This window comes from Neofelis nebulosa, chromosome 11 (genome assembly GCF_028018385.1).
Source record: "Neofelis nebulosa isolate mNeoNeb1 chromosome 11, mNeoNeb1.pri, whole genome shotgun sequence".
NCBI lineage: Eukaryota > Metazoa > Chordata > Mammalia > Carnivora > Felidae > Neofelis > Neofelis nebulosa.
The window spans coordinates 79,090,325-79,110,826 of NC_080792.1; the positions used below are offsets into that span (position 1 = coordinate 79,090,325).

General features: G+C 45.3%; 2 protein-coding genes across 2 annotated transcripts; one reads left to right on the forward strand and one right to left on the reverse strand.

Moving 5' to 3' along the window:
- The first annotated feature begins 5 nt into the window (after nt 1-5).
- On the forward strand, nt 6-2,091 carry TRIAP1 (TP53 regulated inhibitor of apoptosis 1). Its single transcript, XM_058691101.1, has 2 exons — nt 6-198; nt 1,148-2,091. The coding sequence occupies exons 1-2, from the start codon at nt 52-54 to the stop codon at nt 1,229-1,231; spliced, it is 231 nt and encodes a 76-aa protein (XP_058547084.1). The 5' UTR covers nt 6-51; the 3' UTR covers nt 1,232-2,091.
- Nucleotides 2,092-3,615: 1,524 nt separating this feature from the next.
- LOC131489225 (cytochrome c oxidase subunit 6A1, mitochondrial) lies at nt 3,616-5,476 on the reverse strand. Its single transcript, XM_058691098.1, has 3 exons — nt 5,325-5,476; nt 5,032-5,174; nt 3,616-3,893 (listed from the first exon to the last, which is right to left on the reverse strand). The coding sequence occupies exons 1-3, from the start codon at nt 5,425-5,427 to the stop codon at nt 3,810-3,812; spliced, it is 330 nt and encodes a 109-aa protein (XP_058547081.1). The 5' UTR covers nt 5,428-5,476; the 3' UTR covers nt 3,616-3,809.
- Nucleotides 5,477-20,502: the final 15,026 nt, after the last annotated feature.

Consider the following 20,502-nt stretch of genomic DNA (forward strand, 5'->3'; position numbering starts at 1 on the left):
ACGCGCTTAAGAGTGACGACATCAGAGCGCGCCGCCACTGCTGCCGCCGCCATGAACAGCGTAGGGGAGGCCTGCACTGACATGAAGCGAGAGTACGACCAGTGCTTTAATCGCTGGTTTGCCGAGAAGTTCCTCAAGGGGGACGGCTCCGGGGACCCGTGCACCGACCTCTTCAAGCGCTACCAGCAGTGTGTTCAGGTGAGCGCTCAGTTGGCCAGGGCCCTCTCGTCCTCTCTGCCGTGTCCCGGGCCACACGCGTAGTATCTTGCGGGAGTTGGAATTGGGAGGGTGAAGAAAAGCCGCAGTGAGGGCAGTGGCAGGAGCTGTCTTCCCATCGTCACTACCAGGCTGCCTGGTATCTCTCTGAATGACAAAGTTAAATATTTTTGCAGTGCTTTACATCTTACGGAGCACAGTAGCACCCTTTGGTTCATTTGGTCCTCATCCTAAACTTGCAAAGTGGGCATAGTTCTTATTTTATACATGGAACACTTACGCCCCCAAACAGGAAGCGATTAGTGCAAGTTCACCAGAATCGTTTCCCTGGTTTTTGCGGTAGTGCACTATTCCACTATTACTTTGGAGGGGGAAGCGCGGTGTTATCTCTGGCCTGTTAGACGTCAGTCTCTGGACTGATCTTGTTCTAATTCCTTCATTGGCCTGTTTGATTTCTGAACTGCCAGCCAGCTAGGAAATGTTCATTCCAGTTCAATGAATTAGATTGTAAGCACAGCACTGGGCATAGCACTCCCAGTTAATTTAAAACGTCCACAGGGTAATTCCAAGTTGCTATCTTTGTCCTGTTTACAGATGGGAAAGTGAGGCTTCCTTAAGGTCACATAGCCAATAAGTCCTGGAACGCAGATTTGAGTTTGTGTCCATCACAGTAGAGTGGAGATAACTGTTTAAATTCCACGTTTGAATTTTGACGATTCCTCACACCACCTTTCCAATCTGTCTCTGGTCTTACATTTAATTTCTTCGTAATGGTACTCAGGTTTTAAAAAGTACAGGTCTTGAATCATGGTTTTTTGTTTTTTGGTTTTTTTTTTGGTCCAATCTGATTTATTAGTTTTGTGCCATCGTATTTACAAAGTTTGGTCCTCAAGCTTCATATAGATGTTTCATGTGTTTTTCCTTCCATCAGAAAGCAATAAAGGAGAAGGAGATCCCCATTGAAGGACTGGAATTCATGGGCCATGGCAAAGAAAAGCCTGAAAGCTCTTCTTGACCTTGACAGTCTCCTTGAAAATGGACTCCTCGAATCAGGAAAGAAAGGACACTGGATTTCTCAGTTAAGGCTGTTAAAATAGCCATCGATTTGATGAGTTTAGGAGGGAGTTTTCTTTCCTCCTTAATTTCCTCTCAATTGTATAAGAGGATGAACCATCACTCTTTGCTTTGAGAGGATTTCTTACTCTGGCATCTTGCAGGAACTCCATGTGCTAACACTGAATGATTTCTTAGGATTATGATCTGGGATAAGCTTTAAGTATCCTTTGTATGTGAACACTGATAGACTTGTCAGGATGATCAGGGTTGCCTAACCTCTTAAGTTTTGCTATGAAGGACATGAGGTACATTGTACTGGGATTATTCATGGAAGCGATTGGTTAGGATCTCTTCTCTCAGGGAGCTAATGCTCTGGAAAAGGGATCCCAGCACAAGTTTTAATCAATGCTTGGGAGCATGGCTTTATTTCTATAGAACTGTTAAGATTGCTGGTGGACTGGGTTAGCCAACAGGAAAACAGCTTTAACAGAGTTCCCTGCCTTAAGAAGAGGTGTCAGATTTCAGATTAAGATGTGAAAGCTTGAAGAATATTGCAGTAAAAACCATTTCAGAGCTCACAGTGTAGTTTAGGAATTAAGATTCACGGAGTAACTATGGAGGAACAACCTAAATTGCAAAGATCTGCTGTTGCCGGTTTTCAACCCAAGTCAAGTAAGCCAACCCGTATTATCTTAAAACTGCCAAAATGCTGCATCTGGTTAAAAGGTTAAAGAGTTTGCTTTATTTGCCTCATGTATCCACCCTGCCCTGGAATGTCTGTAATCATGAAGATGGAATAAATTGTAACATCTAGTTTCATTATTTGCCCCTGGAGAACTCAGTGCACTTTATGGAACAGCTATTACACTGTAACCCCACATATCCCATATAGACACTAAGGGAGAGTTTTGTTTTATAACTTAAAGGTGAAAAGTGAAGATTTATCTAAGTGAAATAGTGTGCTATAACAATTAGAAATCTCAGTGATTTCTGAAGTTTATTCCCACAGTAAGCTACACAAATAATATGCTTCTATAACTGCACAAAAAAAATGCCAGGATCAGGTGAGCACTTACACACTTTGGAATGTCAGGTAATCACCAAAACTGCATATATTGAGTAATTTGGTTCACACATATATACCCAATATAGTATGAAACAGTTTACAGAAGGCAAAAATTCTATTATCCTCTCCAATTTACCAATGACTACTTCATATTTAACATGGCCAGTCCTTAATGTCATTTCAAGACATTCTACATTTATATTTTTGACTGGTTACAGTCCATTATACAAGGATTAGAAGAGATCATTGAAACCCAGTTGAGGGATGCCAGGCAGCAAGCCAAAGTTAAGTACATCTGTTCTGACCTCAGACTGGCCACAAGTACAACAGTTCCATAGTGACTTGGAAGCACAAGCACAGGCTGCAGTTAGATCACAAAATGGTAAAGACAGCAGGGATCCTTTTTTCCTTACTGTAAATGGCTTTCATGCCTTGTGTTTCCATTTGCCTCACCTCTGCAGTACTAGTTTACTATGTGTACTATGCAATACCAAAACCTGGTAGCCTCTTGCTCTTTACTACCTGATTGAGCCTCAAGAATAAAACCAGCTCCAAGCCAACCATGTTCTTCCACTGTAATTGCTACTGAGGGAATATTTTTCTCTGATTGTTCTTCATTCTTTTTTGACTTCATCCTCCCCATAAAGTGACTCCAACTATCTCAGCTACTTCAAAGACTTTAAATTTTGAGGAAGAATGAATGGCTCTTTAAGGGTGACTTTGTTACTATTACTATTGTTTCTCCTTAATTCTTAGTGCCATAGGAAGGCTTTAATTCCAGAAACAAATAAAGCCAATGGCATATGCAGAAATGTGTCATACTGCCTTCATTTCTCCAAAAGTTTGACCATTTCAGCCTTCAGGGTGCTGAGAGATGACCCCAAGATGAGAACTTGACACCTTTGGAGAAAATTATCTATTGGGAGTATTCTTCAACAAATGCTGGTGGAATGGGACAAGAGAAGGCTAGGACACAGAAAGCACTTTCTCTAGAGAATCAAAGATACTGCTCTCAGATATTAATTGCAGGTATTCTACTGGCCACTCAGTATCTTTGCCACCCAAAATCTGTCAGGACCCAATCTCAATTCTTAAATCAGCTCCATTCATGGTCCCTTTGCTCTACCCACCCCAGGCATAAGAAACCAAGGACACGTCTGATATAAACACTTTCTACAGGCCTATAAATGGTGGCCATAAACCTTCACGGCAGAAACAGAAATAACATTAATGCTGATTTCCCCGGGAAAAACACCACCAAAGAATGCAACTCCAGCTCATGGACCAATCTAAGTTATTTATTTAAGCCATCTCCTGCCATAGCAAAGGGATGGAAGATCAGTATACTGGTCATCATTTGATACAAGTAAGGAAGGTGAGCTTAAGGTCCCATATACTTTTCTGGTCCGTGTGCAGAGTCATGGTCCAAACCAGTGCCGTGGTCCCCAATGGGTTATGGTCCAGGTTCTCTTTATTCATCTTCATAGCCGGTCGGAAGTGGATTCACGTGAGAGTTATGGAATAGAGTATGATTACCATCTCCCCAGGGAAAGGGCTGTGGAGTGAAGATGTCAATTAGGCAATTCCAGAGAAGAGTTGAGACTGCCATGAACTGCTTAAGATACAGGGTATGTGACAGACAATACCTGGCAACTAGTCTATCAGTGCTGTCTTTACGAATCACATCACCTGTATCAGAATGGAAGAGGAGTATGGGGGAGGAGATGCTTATTTAAATGCAGACTTCTGGGCTTCATTCCAGATATAAAACAAATCCCTGGACTGGAAACTGCAACCTACCTACCTCAATTATTTTGCATGCTCCCTTTGAAAAGCATGGTTTCCAACCCTGGATGATTTTGCCCCTCCAGGGACATTGGGCAATATCTGGAGACATCTGGGGTAGGGCATCTAGTGGGTAGAGGTCAAGGATGCTGTTAAACATCCTAAGTCTCATAGGATAGCCCCTTGCCCCAACAAGAACTAACCAGCCCCAAATGTCAACAGTACTGAGGTTGAGAAATCCTGCTATATGGCTTCTACTGTACACGGGTGGGAGTGGGGCTCAGACTCAAAAATTCTGAATGTAAGACTCTAGCTTAAGTTTCTATAAAGCCAGCCCTACCTGGGCTAAGTGATGTAACAGTTATTAAAGTGCCAGAAGGGTCTTTTGTTAAGAATATTTACAACAAACAATGGAAAACAAATGATTACATCTACATCAATAGCAAAGGACAAAACAGTTGAGAAGATAACTAGCAGAAATAAGAATAAGAGAAGCTGTTAGTCTCTTCATTATGCAGCTAGTACCCTGCCAAATGCCCAGGTCCTAGAAAGGTGAATCACCTTCTGACTTTGCCTCCGTAAGGGAGATTCCCAAACTTCCAAGTCTTATACAACCCACAGTTTCAGAACAGTATAGAAGACAGAGGTGGGATGAATCAGAGAAAAAAAAAAAAAAAAAAAGGAAAACTTAAGGGCACTTTTGTATGACCTTGAAGAAAAACAGATGTGGCCCCCCCGAGTCTCAGTTACCCTTACATAAAACCAGAGAAAATACAAATTTATTTGTGAGCATTAAATGAGAAAGTGTTGTACACGCCAGGCACACAGGATTTTAGAGAATGAAGAACCTGCACTAGGCATTTATAATAAAAGGAGAACGGACACTCGAAGAGCCTACAAGAGCGTACCTTGGACCTGATGCGGAGATGGGGGTAGGCGACGAACTCGGGTCTCTCGTGCTCTCCGTGATGCGACTTCAGGAAGACGTTCAGCATGCTCACTCCCACGCCAGGAAGAGCTACGAAGTAGGTGAGGGCCTTCCACATGCGAGCTGCAGAAGGGGGTACGACGGCTCAGGCCTGGTGTGGCGCCCGCCCCCGTTCTCACCCCCCTCCCCCAAGGCCCCAGGCCAAGGTCACAGTCCGGCCCCGCCTCGCTCGAGTGGGGCTGAGGCCCCCCACGCCGACCGCAACTCCAGTACCTGAGCCCTCCTCGCCGTGGGCGCCACTCGACATGGACCGCCCCAGCTGTGCCCCGGACCGACCTAGCAGCCGCGAAAACCGGGACGCAGCCGCCACCGCCATTTTCGACCTGCACAGCCTCAGAGCCGGAAGCGGAAGTAGAAAATGGGCCGGGGGGCGGGACCACAACCTCAAAAGCAAACACCTATTGGGCGGAGCTTTCTCGCCTTAACTGGAGGAGCCTGCGTACTATCAAAATCCTCAGAGCCACCGATCTTGAGAGAGCATGCGCTCTGACCCTTCCGTGTGCACGCCCTTCTCCCGACAGTCCCCACCCTGGTGAGGCTAAGCGAGGCGAAGTGGGAGAGGTTTATGAAGCGCGCTCTGGCATCCGGGAGCGCTGTCTTCGTTGGAGTCCGTAGACAGCGACTGGAAGTTCTGAGCTCAGAACATCCCATCTCAAATGCCGTTCCCATTCCTCCCCGTCCTGTGACGTCATTTTTAATCGCACTTGACATAATAGTCGTCATCATTATTACTTTATCTGTCTTCCCTACTAGAATATGAACTCTGTGATGCCAGAGTTTGCCACAGCAGCATTCCCAGAGCCTGGCATGGTACCTGGAACGTAGCAGGTGCTCAATACAAATTTGTTGAATGAACGAGTGAATGAATGAATGAATGAATGAGTAGTAACGGGAACCAGAAGGAGCCCTGGAATTGGTGCCAGAAGATTGGATTCTGATCCTGCCTCAACATCCTTAATTTTGGCTTCTTTTGTCATGTTAGCCTTCTCTCCCTTGAAACTCTGGAAACAAAAATTGGCATCTGTTTTGTCTCTACAACCCCCTTCCCCCACTTCTTCCTTCCTTTTTCTTCCTTCTCATCTAAAAGCAGTTTTAAAAATAAAAGTTAAAATAACAATAATAGAGGAGAAGGCAGTGTGAAGACTGAGGCAGAGATTGGAGTGATGTGGCCACAAAAAAAGAGAAGCTGGCAACCACCAGAAGCTAGAAGAGACATGGAATGGATTTTTCCCTATAGAGGCAGTTCAAAGGGATCATGGCCCTGCTAACACCTTGATTTTGGACTTCTGGCCTCCAGAACTGTGAGAGAATAAATTTGGGGTTTAAAAACAACAACAACAACAAAACAAAAAACAAAAAGATACTAAGATAAAGTGAAAGTAAACCTTTGGATCATAGGCCCCTTGGAGAATGTAAAGAAAGCTATGAACCCTTTCTCCCAAAAAATGCACCTGCTGGTAAGCACACGGTGTTGGGGGAAGAAGGTAGCATAAAGTACATCTGGAGACCCCCCTAACAGAACTTGTGCCCCAGGTTAAAAACCCCTGAATAGGGGGAACAAACAGGGGCTCTGGTGTGGGAAGACTGAATTCACATTTTGTTTCCATCCCTTACAGCCATGTGACCTTGGGCAAATGAGATAAAATGAGGGGTGCCTGGGTGGCTCAGTTAAGTGTCCGACTTCGGCTCAGGTCATGATCTCATGGTTCATGGGTTCGAGCCCCACATCAGGCTCTGTGCTGACAGCTCAGAGCCTGGAGCCTGCTTCGAATTCTGTGTCTCCTTCTCTCTCTGTTCCTCCCCTGCTCACACATACTCTCTCTCTCTCAAAAATAAAGATTTTTTAAAAAAATGAATGCTGTAAGTCTATGCAGTTTCATGAAGACAAAAATTCAGAATTGTGTTACTACAGCATCACAGTCTGATCTACCATTAGATCTGTGAGCAATCCAGGGTTTTTAAAAATTATGGTACACCATATGGTAATGTCAGGATCATCAAATTCCTAGGTATCCTCAAACACAGCCAAAGAGTATATGAGGCCCCAAAGTGTGGCCATGGAAAGCGTCCATGCTCAAGGGTCAGGAAATCTTTGGTCTGCCACTAGCTGTTTCCTCTTTTCTAAAATGGTAATGTAATACCCATGTATTCAACCCTTTATCCAATAAATATTTATCAGAACCCAGCTCCACCTCGGGAAGTTACTCAACTTCCAACTATAACAATGAGATTTCATCTAATAAATATTAACTAAGGAACTACTATGTGCCAGGCATGTGTAGCAGTACAAACCAGGTATAAGATCTCTCCTGTAACTTACATTCTAGTGATGGAGAAAGGATTAAATGAAAAATGTCTGAAATACATTAAAAATTCAACAAGTATTCATTTTCTCATAGAGCTTTCATACACTTTGCACGGTGGTACTGCTACGTAAAGATTCCATCATGGGCTTGGCTCACAGCACAGAGTTAGGCATGATGCTTATGATCTTATTGCCAGGTAAGCTCAACATTTCCAAAGCCTCAGGTGGCAGTTTAGACAGTCCAGGAAATGCAAATCATCAACACAAAGAATAGCTAATATTTTGGGGACATTTATTTTGTGCCCATATCATGATTGATAAACACTTTACACAAGTTGTCTTCTTCGCCTCACTTAGTGAACACTTTGGAGTCACTTTTTTTTAATGTTTATTTTTGGAGGGAGAGAGAGCACACACACAAGCATGAATGGGGGAGGGGCAGCCAGAGGCAGGGGACAGAGGATCCAAAGCAGGCTCTGCACTGACAGCAGAGAGCCAGATGCAAGGTTCAAACTCATGAACCGTGAGATTGTGACCTGAGCCAAAGTCGGATACTCAACTAAGCCACCCAGGTGCCCCTCATCTTTAACTCTTCTCTCTCTCTCTCTCTCTCTCTCTCTCTCTCTCTCTCTCTCTCTCTCACACACACACACACACACACACACACACACACACACACTTTATATCCAATTCATCAGCAAATCCTACCAGCTCTTCCTTCAGGTGTATCCAGAATCTGACCAATTCCTACCACCCGCCGCTACCAGTGTGATGAAAGATGTTCTCATCCCTCACCTGGACAACTGCAACAGCCTCCTAGCTGGTCTCCCTGCTACCTAGTCCTCATACAGTCTATTTGCTACATGGCAGTCAGAGGATCCTTTAAAACAGTTCATCTTCCTCCTTGGCTCAGAATCCTCCCGTGACTCCCATCTCACTCAGAGTAAATACCAAAATCCTTAGAGTAAGATACCAGGTCCTATACACCCTGCCCCTGGCCACCTCTCTCACATCATCCTTTCTATTTGCCCCTTTGCCCATTTCACTCCAGTTACATTGGCCTTCTTGCCTTCCCCTTGGACACGCCACGCATGCTCCTTCTTCAGGACTTTTGCACATGCTCATTTCTTCTGCCTGGAAGAGTTTTCTCCTAGGTGGCCCCATGAATTGCTTCCTTATTTCACTCAAGGATGTGCTCAGAAGTCAGCTTATCAGAAAGGCCTTTCCAGACCACCCTGAAGTGAAAGAACTCCTTCCCACCCTGACACTCTATCCTCCTTACTGTACCTTACCTATCTGCATGGCACTCACCACCATCTGATATATTAAATATTTATTAATTTATTGTCTGCTTTCCTGCACCAAACACCATGGGGCAGGGACTATGTTTTGTTCACCAGTATGACCCCAGAACTTGGTACATGATAGGCACTCACTGAGTATACATTAATCCCAACCAAGATCCTGTGAATTAGATACTATTTTACCCACTTCTCATATAAGTAAACCATGACCCCAGGAAATTGTCCAAAGTCAGAAATCTTTAGGCAAGTGGTGGAACCAGGCAGTCTGGGACTCAAGCCAGCTCTTTTAACCTCAAAGCCATACAGGCTTTGCTTTAGGTATAATGATATCAAGTCCAAGAGGTCACCCTGTCAAGTTCATGCTGATCTGATGCTCCTAAAAAGGGATCAGCAAGAAAAGGAATAGCTATTTGATTTCTGACATCAGTGGGTTGGGAAAGAAAAATATTTCAAGTCGTGGGGTCCTTGAGAATGGACAGAACCATCAAATGTGTCCTCAGGGTACTGAACTGGCAGTTCCCAGCCTGTGCTGCCTCTCACAGTGATCCCCAGGGTACCAGGCCTCTCCACGCAGGGAGCCTCTCCAAGGCCATGGCCAGCCAGGCCTGGATTTGACGTCATCCTCTCTGGCAGCTGGTAGTGTTTATGCTCATATTGAAGCCACTAAGGTCTTTGATGCTCTATTTCCTTGAAACAGGGAGCTGGCAGGTGGGTACCTCAATACCAGGGGCAGCTGATGATGAGGGGAGGCATTTTGTAAGACTAGAAGAGGTTGCCTAGCCAAGGACAGGGCTTACTTAGGGGAATGCTTATCTGGGGGTATCCTGCCTGCTATTCCTAATGTGATTTTTCCCATTTAAGAGCACCTCCGGTTTCTGGACCAATAAATATTTGTCTGCTAAGAGACTAATCCTAGGAAGTCACTGAGACATTTTCCCAAGCACACCGCAGGGGAAGCTAGGGCGTTATGACCGCCACCTCCATCTTCTGAATAGCTTGTCTGAGCTGTTCAGCATCATTAATTCATGTAACTAGGGTCTCAACTATGTCTCTGGACTGGTGTGATGGCAGTGACCCTCGTGAAACATCCAGTCTAGAGGGAGAGGCTGACAAGTAAACAGTTATTACTATTTACCATACTATTACAGTGTGATGGGTTCTACAATGGGAGGCAGTGTAGCATGGACCTTGGCATCAAGTTCAAGTCCCAGGTATGCTACTTACCTATATAATCAAGGCGAAGTCAAGTTACCTTTTAGATGCTCACCTATGAATTAGAGTCATTACAAGGACATAACATTATAATAGTTACCAACTAACATTTATTAAGCACTTACCATGTACTGAGCCCTTCACATGTACAACACTCCTATGAGATAGGTGCTATTCTTATCCCCATTTTACAGACGAGGAAACTGAGATGCCAAGAGAGGTTGAGTAATTTGCCTAAGTTTCACAGCCCTTTAAGTGATTGGGCCAGGAATCAAATCCATATAGTCTTGGTCCTAAAGCCTGCACCTTTAATTACTGTGTGATATTGCTTCAATAACTCAAGTGACTTTAGTACAGCACCTGGCACAGAATGAATGCTCAAAAATTGTTAACTATTATTATTGCTATGATCAGGAGAAGGGATACAGGGTCTGGGGAAGCAGGGCAGAAAGGCATTTAGCCTGGGTTATAAAGGGGCAATCAGGGTAGTCTTTTTATAGGAGGTGACATCTAAGTCATGGCTCCTTCCCAAATAAATAAGAGTGAGTCAGGGACAAATTTGGGTTGGGAGGGAGACAAGAGTTTTCCAGGCAGACATCACCACAGAGAAAAGATATGGGTACTATATCTGGGATTCCAAACAATGTCTTAAGGCTGGAAGTGTGGAAGGAGGGAGCAAGAACTTAAAGGGTCCTCAGGCCGTGCTGAGTTAAGATTTTATCTGAAGGGTACTGAGAAGACTTGGCTTTAAGCAAGGAGAGAGATAATCAGCTTTGCAATTTAGAAAGATGCCTAACAGTAGTGTGCCCGAGAGGTTTGCACAGGGGACTGGCTGTGAAAGTCTGTTTCTTTTTTTTTTTCTCTCTCTCTTTTTTTTTTAACGTTTATTTATTTTTGAGACAGAGAGAGACAAAGCATGAACGGGGGAGGGTCAGAGAGAGGGAGACACAGAATCTGAAACAGGCTCCAGGCTCCGAGCTGTCAGCACAGAGCCTGACGCGGGGCTCGAACTCACGGACCGCGAGATCGTGACCTGAGCCGAAGTCGGCCGCTTAACCGACTGAGCCACCCAGGCGCCCCGAAAGTCTGTTTCTCTGGGGCAATTAAGGCAGGCAGAATAGTGTAGCTTGCAGGTTAGGGCACTGGATTCTGAGGGGGGGGGGGCGGTGCTGAGCCTTGCCTCCTGGGTTGACTCTCTTGGCCGCAGTCCTCCCTACGCGGAGGACCAACAGCAAGGCATCTCTCAGAGCCTTCCTTTTTTCATTTATAAATGGAGCTAGTAACTGCCAATCTTCCAGGGCTATAGAGAACCTGGAATGTGGGGTGCGCCCAGTGAAGGGTAACTATTACTTATTTCTACAGCTCCCCCAACCCTCTGCCTAGTTAGGTTTTGGAGCAGGGACCACAGGCGTCATCCACCTCTTTAACCCCATAGGGTTTGGTGCTCAATTATTTTCCCTTACTGGTTTGTGCTCATACACATATCTGTACCTGTGGCTTTGCTTAGGCTGGCTCCTCCTGGCTGGAAATGCTCTCCCCACCCTATTGGCCATCTTTGTCTGCACACGCCCCACCCAGTCCTCACTCCTACAGGCAGCCTTTCCTGATTGCTTCGTGCTCTCTTGCTCTGGTCTCCCAGTGGTGTTTTAGCTCACTATACTATGCATGAAGACTATTCCATGTCCTTGTTTCCACCCTAAGCTCCAGGAGAGCTCTCCCCGTTCCTTTCTGATTCCTCTGTACTCCCATACAGCCGTAACAGAACAGGCAGAACAAAATGGTTAAGAACTTGTGTTTTCAGGGTGCTTAGATGCCTCAGTTGGAAGAGCATGAGACTCTTGAAATCAGGGTGATGGGTTTGAGCCCATGTTGGGTGTAGCAATTACTAAAACACACCAAAAACTTAAAAAACAAAACAAAACAAAAACTTTAGGTTCTCAGATAAGGCTGGATTAAAATCCTGGTTCTGCTGCTTTTACCAGACAAATCACTCCCCGCTCCTTTTTTTTCCCTCTCACGTAAACTCTATGCCCAACATGGGGCTCAAACTCACAACCCCGAACCCCAAGATCAAGAGTATACCGCTCCATTGATTGAGCCAGCCAGGCAGCTCTCACTCGCCTTTTCTGTATCTTGGTTTCTTCATTTCAGAATGAAGAAGATATTAGTACTTACCTACTATAGTTTTGGGGAGGACTGAATGTGACGATGTGTGTAAAAAAAAAATCTCAGGGGGTGCCTGGGTGGCTCAGTCGGTTAAGCGATCAACTCTTGGTTTTAGCTCAGGTCATGATCTCAGGGTTTGTGGGTTTGAGCCCCGAATCAGGCTCCATGTTTATGGCACAGAGCCTGCTTAGGATTCTCTCTCTCTCTCTCTCTCTCTCTCTCTCTCTTCCCCTCCCCTGCTCACACTCTTTCTCTCAAAATAAATAAATAAGCTTAAAAAAAATCTCAGCACCTTGCTCAACAAATGGTAATTTACATTATTGTTAACCGTCCACTGTTAAGTTAAAAGCAAAGCTGGTGTATATTATGTGAAACATATCTCAAAAAAACTGTTGAACACAACAAAGCAGGCTACAAAATATTATGAAATGTGTATTTCCAGGGCTCCTGGGTGGCTCAGTCGGTTAAGCATCCGACTGCAGCTCAGGTCATGATCTCAATGTTCATGGGTTTGAGCCCTGAGTCAGGCTCTGAGTTGTCAGCACAGAGCCTGGAGTCTACTTCAGGTTCTGTGTGTCTCTCTCTCTGCCCCTCCCCCACTTGTGCTCTGTCTCTTCTCAAAAATAAACATTAAAAAATTTTTTTATTAAAGAAATGTGTTTCCGGGGCGCCTGGGTGGCGCAGTCGGTTAAGCGTCCGACTTCAGCCAGGTCACGATCTCGCGGTCCGTGAGTTCGAGCCCCGCGTCAGGCTCTGGGCTGATGGCTCGGAGCCTGGAGCCTGTTTCCGATTCTGTGTGTCTCCCTCTCTCTCTGCCCCTCCCCCGTTCATGCTCTGTCTCTCTCTGTCCCAAAAATAAATAAAAAACGTTGAAAAAAAAATTAAAAAAAAAATAAATAAATAATAAAGAAATGTGTTTCCCTTTTTTTTTTTTTTTGTAAAATGCACAAAAATACTGTAAGGATTTTTAACTCATATGTTAACAGAAGTAATGTCTGGGTATTCGTTTTCTTTTAAAATTTACTACAATATATGTTACTTGTGTTATAAAAACAAAGGCTTTCACCAAAAAGCAGATGAAGTTGCTATCACCACTTCTGTTGCTGGTATTTGTCTCATCAGACTGTAAACCCCATGAGGACAGGGACCCCTTCGCCTGGTGCGGAAAAGGCGCTCAACAAACATTGACACAAACGGGACTGGATGGGGGCTTCTCTGGCACCCGCGCCTGCAGTACCGCTCTCTCCCTGTGGGTGGCAGGCTCCGCATGTGCGGGCACCGCCCATGAGTCTGGCTGGAGATGTGCCTGCGACCTTCAACGTGGCTGTTGGGTCTCAGGATCCTTGAAGGAGAGAGAGAGGGGGGACCTGGGAGAAGGATAGAGGGCGCCGGGCTGAGGCTCAGGCCTCCTCCTTAGGGCCTTGCCTTTGAAACTTTCTCTGTTTCTTCCCTGGATTTGAACAAAAAGAGAAAAACTTCACTTCCTAGAGAATGTCCGCACCTCTCCCAACTCACCTTTTTAGTGGAGGGCAGAGCAGAGATACTAAAAGGCCCCCTGGGTCCGGGGGTGGGGGACGAGGGGAGAGAAAGAGAGATCATTCTGAAAATCTTCATCTTCAGAACTCATAACTCACATGGCGCTGCACTTGGCATTGACTGTCCCCAACCAGCAGCTCTTTGATCTTAGGAGGGAGTTGTGTTAGCATCCCCATTTTGCAGTGGAGGGTCATTGTGGCTTAGAGAGGTAGTGCTCACTTAAAGAGACAGACCTCAGCTGTGTTTGATCCCGATCACTTCCCTTGACCCACCTCTGTATGTCAAACTGAGATTACCCTTGGAGCAGGTGTGTGCTCATTTAACTTACCATTAAATGATTAATACTAATAGCATCTATTTAACCTATCCTTACTGCAGTGTTGGCACTCGATATATATTATCTCATTTAATTCTTCCAATGACCCATAAAGTAAGAAGTACTATTATCCCCATTTTACAGATGAGGAAACTGGGCCTCAAAGATGCAAAAATTGACACAACTAAAGACAAACTTGACAGAGCCAAGATTCAAATGCATGGCTGTCTGACTCCAGTCTTTGCATTCCAGCAGTTCATTTTTTTTTTTTTTTAAGTAAGCTCTAGGCCCAACATGGGGCTTGAACTCACAACCCTGAGATCAAGAGTTGCATGCCCCAATGACTGAGCCAGCCAGGCATCTCCCAGTACATGCTTTTTTCTTAGTAAACTATTTAAGTATTGAAGTATTGAATAGATAATACATCTACATGGCTCACATTACAATAAATGAATGAATGAATGAATGAATGAATGAATGGAAAAGCCACCTCCCATCCCTGTCCTCCAGCCACCCAGTTTTGCTACAAAGAAGGTTAGCATACTAAAGATTTCTGATGAATCCTCTAGACATATTCTGTGCATAGACAATCACCTATTTTTACTGCTTCTTACATACCACTGATTTTCTAAAATGCAGGAAGGACCAAGTCCTCTTCTTCTAGAACAAAGTGGGAGTCCTCTGATAGGCACGTAGGGCCTCCTGGAGGCATCTCTGCCCACTTTCGGTCTCAACCGCCTAGGTCTTCTCCAAGCTCCATATCATATGTCATCTTCCCAGCCTCTTGTCTCCAGCTTCTCCCCAACTGCTCCATCTATTGTGATCTCTTCGCCCTTTGAGGCTCCCCAGCCAGAATCCATCCGCCCTCCTTCTTTTGCCCCTAGAGGCCCTGCCGGCCTCTCTCTTCTTGCACAGTTCATTATACTGCGTGTGATGGATGGTTGTCACCCTGCCTGGCTCTCCTGTTAGGTTATTAATTTCAGGCATCTCTTGCCATTGGTTAGGAAGCCTGATAACAGCGCCACCATCCATGTAGTCCCCATGCTAACAAAGTAGGGATCAGTCTTTCTCGTTGTCTCCCTCTCCTTCATCCTTGCATCCAGTCAACCACTAACTAACTGGGCTTTACCTTAGAAATGTCTCATCTTCTCCATCCCTGCTTTGGTCATGGCCACTATCCTTTCTCCCCTGGACTATTGCAGTAGCCTCCAGGCTGATCTCTTTCTTCACAGCGTCACTGCCTCCAGTCTCTTCTCCACCTAGCAGCCAGGGTGACCCTTCTGAAGTGCACCTCTCCACTTTGCCACCCTTCAATGGCTTCCTGTTCCCTTAGGTTAAAACACTTATTCTCACTCCACCATCCTGAAGGATACAATCACTGCCCATCTCCACTATTTTCACAAAGGTACCTCATTCAGCCTCTGAGCTAGCTTTCTTTCTGTTTCTATCTGTTTCTGTTTTTATTTCCAAACTCGGGGGCTTTGCCCATGCTGTTCCCTCTGCCAGGAGTGCTCTTTCCACTCCCCATCTCCCTAACTTCTAAATAGCTCGGGGGCTCCGTGCCAGCAGAGACCTTATATATCTTGCTTACTCCTGTATGTATCAACACCAAACACAGTGCTTAATCAATATTTCTTAAACAAAGTGATTTTTGGGGCGCCTGGGTGGCGCAGTCGGTTAAGCGTCCGACTTCAGCCAGGTCACGATCTCGCGGTCCGTGGGTACGAGCCCCGCGTCGGGCTCTGGGCTGATGGCTCAGAGCCTGGAGCCTGTTTCCGATTCTGTGTCTCCCTCTCTCTCTGCCCCTCCCCCGTTCATGCTCTGTCTCTCTCTGTCCCAAAAATAAATTAAAAAATGTTGAAAAAAAAAATTTAAACAAAGTGATTTTTGTTCTTTAAATTTCAACACAACTTTTACTCTCTACCATGCAATATAATGTCATATTTCTGTTTTCATCTGACAGCTTCCTGCACTCCATAGCTATAGCTTAAACTGTAGCCAGGCAATTGCCACACCCCTATGTCTGCATTTCTCATGACAGGCAGCACAGTAACAAATACTAATTGTTCTAAAAAAAATTTTTTTTTTACCTTGAAGATTTTTATTATTATTTTGCTGTTGTTCTTCTTCTAATGACAAAAAAATATATGCCTGTCGTAAAAACTTCAGACAGAAATAAGTTAGAAGTCCCCCATGGGCCCACCCTATAGAGCTATTGTTTGATTTAAATGGCACCTATAACCTTGTTTCTATTTGTAGCCTTTGCAGGGGAGGAAGAGAAGGGAGCCTGGCCTGCCCATGGTCAGTTCCTCTCCTTAATTTCTAACCCCATCTGCTCCCCCCGTTATGCACATGGCATTGTTCCTGCCATTACCTGTGTTGAAGTTGGCAGACATTGGTACAAATGACTATGGTGGAGAGGTCTATTTAAACCTCACCTGTGAGGGGCGCCTGGGTGGCTCAGTCGGTTAAGTGTCCGACTTCGGCTCAGGTCATGATCTCATGGTCTGTGAGTTCAAGCCCCACGTCCGGCTCTGTGCTGACAGCTCAGAGCCTGGAGCCTGCTTCGGATTCTGTGTCTCCCTCTCTCTCTGACCCTCCCCCATTCATGCTCTGTCTCTCTCTGTCTCAAAAATAAATAGACATTAAAAACATTAAAAAAATAATAAACCTCACCTGTGAGGGTGCCTGAGTACCTCAGTTGGTTGAGCTACTGACTTCAGCTCAGGTCATGATCTTGCGGTTTGTGGGTTCAAGCCCCACCCCAGGCCCTGACCGTGCGTGGATCCTACTTTGGATTCTCTGTCTCCCTCTCTCTCTCCCCTCCCCCCACAAAGTAAATAAACATAAAAAAAATTAAAAATAAGTAAAATAAACCTCACCTGTGATCGAGGCCATTCTCCCACTTCAGTCAGACTCTAGGTCTCTATTCACGTTTGTGAACATTGAATGAACTTGAACCCTGTTGCAAAGTGGTGAAATTAAAACACTTGATAAAATTCCTGGTCTTACTGAACCCAGGTTCATATCTTGCCTTCATCACTTCCTGTGTCACACTCCAGCTGCCTGGCTTTCTGTTCCTTGAACAAGCCAACTTCATCCAACCTCAGGGCCTTTGCAATTGCTGTACCCTCTGCCAGGAACCCTCTTCCCTAGCTGTCACAGGGTATGCCTCCCCTTAAATATCAGCCTTCCAGGAGAGGCCTTGCCTGGTCACTTTCTTTAAAGGAATCCCTTTGTCTTTATCACAAGTATCTTTCTTTTTTTTTTTTAAGAAAGATTTTAGGGGCGCCTGGGTGGCGCAGTCGGTTAAGCGTCCGACTTCAGCCAGGTCACGATCTCGCGGTCCGTGAGTTCGAGCCCCGCGTCAGGCTCTGGGCTGATGGCTCGGAGCCTGGAGCCTGTTTCCGATTCTGTGTCTCCCTCTCTCTCTGCCCCTCCCCCGTTCATGCTCTGTCTCTCTCTGTCCCAAAAAATAAAATAAAAACGTTGAAAAAAAAAATTAAAAAAAAAAAAAGAAAGATTTTAAGCTTTTTTTTCCTTAAGGTTTATTTATTTTTGAGATGGTGGGGAGGGGCAGAAAGAGGGGGAGACACAGAATACAAAGCAGGCTCCAGGTTCTGAGCTGTCAGCACAGCACCCGATGTAGGGCTTGAACTCAGGAGCCGTGAGATCATGACGTGAGCTGAAGTCAGACACTTAACTGACTGAGCCACCCAGGTGCCCCTTAAGCTTTCTTTTTTTTTTTTTTTAATTTTTTTTTTTAACGTTTATTTTTGGGGCAGAGAGAGACAGAGCATGAACAGGGGAGGGGCAAAGAGAGGGAGACACAGAATCGGAAACAGGCTCCAGGCTCCGAGCCATCAGCCCAGAGCCTGACACGGGGCTCGAACTCACGGACCGCGAGATCGTGACCTGAGCTGAAGTCGGACGCTTAACCAACTGAGCCACCCAGGCGCCCCTAAGCTTTCTTTTTAAGTTTATTTATTTATTTTGAGAGAGACAGAGAGAGCGCAAGTGAGGGAGGGGCAGAGAGAGAGAGAGAGGGAGAATCCCTAGTGAACTCCGCAGGGTCAGTGCAGAATCCAATGACAGGCTCTGAAGCTGTGAGATCATGACCTCAGTCAAAATCAAGAGTCACACGTTTAACAGACTGAGCCACCCAGGTGCTCAAAATTTTTTTTAAGTTTATTTATTTAGGTAATGTCTAACCCAACATGGGGCTTGAACTCATAACCCGAGATTAAGAGTCTCACACTCTTCTGGCTGAGTCAGCAGGTGCCCTTCAAGTATCATTTTTCTAATAGCACAAATCATAATCTGTTTATTTAGTTTGGTTTGTTCTTCATCTCTTCCATTAGAGTGTAAGTTCTATGAAGGCATTTAATTTGTCTCTTGTTGTTGTATACCCAACACTTTGCACTGTTCTTTGGGGCCTGAATGCTAAACCCAACATTTTCTTGGTCCTTCTGTGTGCTAAGCACTCTTCTGAGCATTTCACAGGAAAGTTCATTCTATTCTAAAAAAAAAAAAAAAATCTTGGGGCACCCGTGGTTCATTTGGTTGAGCGTCCAGCTTCAGCTCAGGTCATGATCTTGGGGTTCGTGAGTTCGAGCCCTGCATCAGGCTCTGCACTGACAGTGTGGAGCCTGCTTGGAATTCTCTCTCTCTCTCTCTCTCTCTCTCTCTCTCCTGTTCTCTCTCTCTCTCGCAAAATAAATACATTTTAAAAAAATTTTAAAAATCTCTTTGGAGATCATAGGTACCATTATTAGCCTCCTTTACCAGAGGAGGAATTGAGGCATTAGAAGGTCCAGTAACATGTGTCCAAGGACAGGTAACTAGAAAGTGGCTGAGGGTGGACTGCAGGCTAGGCAGGGCCAGAATCCTACTACTATCTTAATATGAGTTATCAAGGGGGACCACAAGGAGAGTAATAGGGTGGATCTAAGGAGCAGGTGTTCTTTGGGGCCTTTTACAAAGGAATTCTCCTCCACTTATTCAAATGTCACCATTTGCTGCTGGGCACTAAGGACTCTAGATAGAAGGCCTTAGTTCAAACAAACAAAGGCTTAGCATTGACAATGGAGGTGAAAACAGCATCCAGATTAGAGGATGATCAGCTTCCGCCCACCATTAGTCGGCTGATAAGAGGGGCCTCTAACGTCCTGGGAGACTACACCTCCCAGTCAGCTGGGATTCTCTTCCACGCCCATTTTCTTCACCCAAGAAGGGATGAAACAGACGCTTCCATCTGAGAAAGCATTGGAAAACAGTCACTTCCTCTGCAAAGTCTTCTGATTCCTCAGGCTAAGCCAGGTGCCTCTTTCACGTTCCCACAGGCCCCTGGGCTCATCATTCTGCTAGATGGTACCCTCCTCTCTGGTTTCCCTGACTGTGAACTCCCTAAGGGCAGAGACTGGCTTCTTTGCTGTGTCTCTTACCCCTACCTCTTGCCCAATTCACTCCTGCTCATTTCTCAGATTTCATCTTAAAGGTCACCTCCTCCAAGAAGCCTTCCCTGGCAACCCCCACAATCCCTGTAGATAACTTTTCTCCGTGCAGTGATTGCTTGTTTGCTTATCTAGGTCACCCCGCCCACTACCCAGGGGTTCCCACACCTCTGCATCTAAGAGTCACCTGGGGAGCTTGTAAGATGCAGATTCCCAGGCTCCAACCACAGAGAGTGATTCCAGAGACTGGAGTAGGGCCTGAGAATCTGCACTGTTACTGCTCACACGGTGATTCTGGTATGAGGGGCATCAGAGGAAGGGTGCAATAAACAATTATATTCTTGCGGGCAGGGACCATCATCTCTGTGAACCCCCAAAAGCAAGTCTGTGCCTGGCACATAGGAAGTGTTCATACATGATTGTTGAATGAATGCGTGAATGAATGAATGGCTGCCTACCTTATATTAGGTTCTCCAAATACAGCAACTTGAGTTTGGCCTTGAAATAGCCACATGGAGGTCATAGGTTTATTCTCTCCTGGAATGGAGGTAGGAGAGTGCTGAGGTTCTGTGCCCTGAGTGCTAAATTGGAAACTAAAGATTCTACTTCCTGCCTTACAACGTGAGCAGCTTATTTAGTCCCTTTAAGCCTCAATGTCTTCATCTGTAGAACAGAGATGATAATAATAATGCCAGCATCATCGGGCTTTGGAGAAATGAAGTGAGGCAAAGCTTTTAGCACAGTGCCTGGCCCTGGGTCAGTGTCCCAAAACTTCTGGATCCTATTATCATTGTTGTTGTTGTTATCATTACAACTATTAACATCAGAGCTAGAAGGGGCCTCAGATCCTCAAATTCAGGAGCTTCCTACTCAGGGCTCCATGGATCTATCCTCTCCTAGGGAATCTATAATGGGGGTTTAGGAGGGTGTTCTATGAACATCCAGAAATAGAGTACAAAATTGTGTGTGTCTGTTCATTTTCCTAAGGAAAAGAACTCTAGCTTTCAAGTTGAAGATGGGGAAACTGAGACCAGAGAGAGAAGGGGACTTGCTCCAAGTTTCTTTATCCATTCATTCATTCATCCATCCATCCATCCCT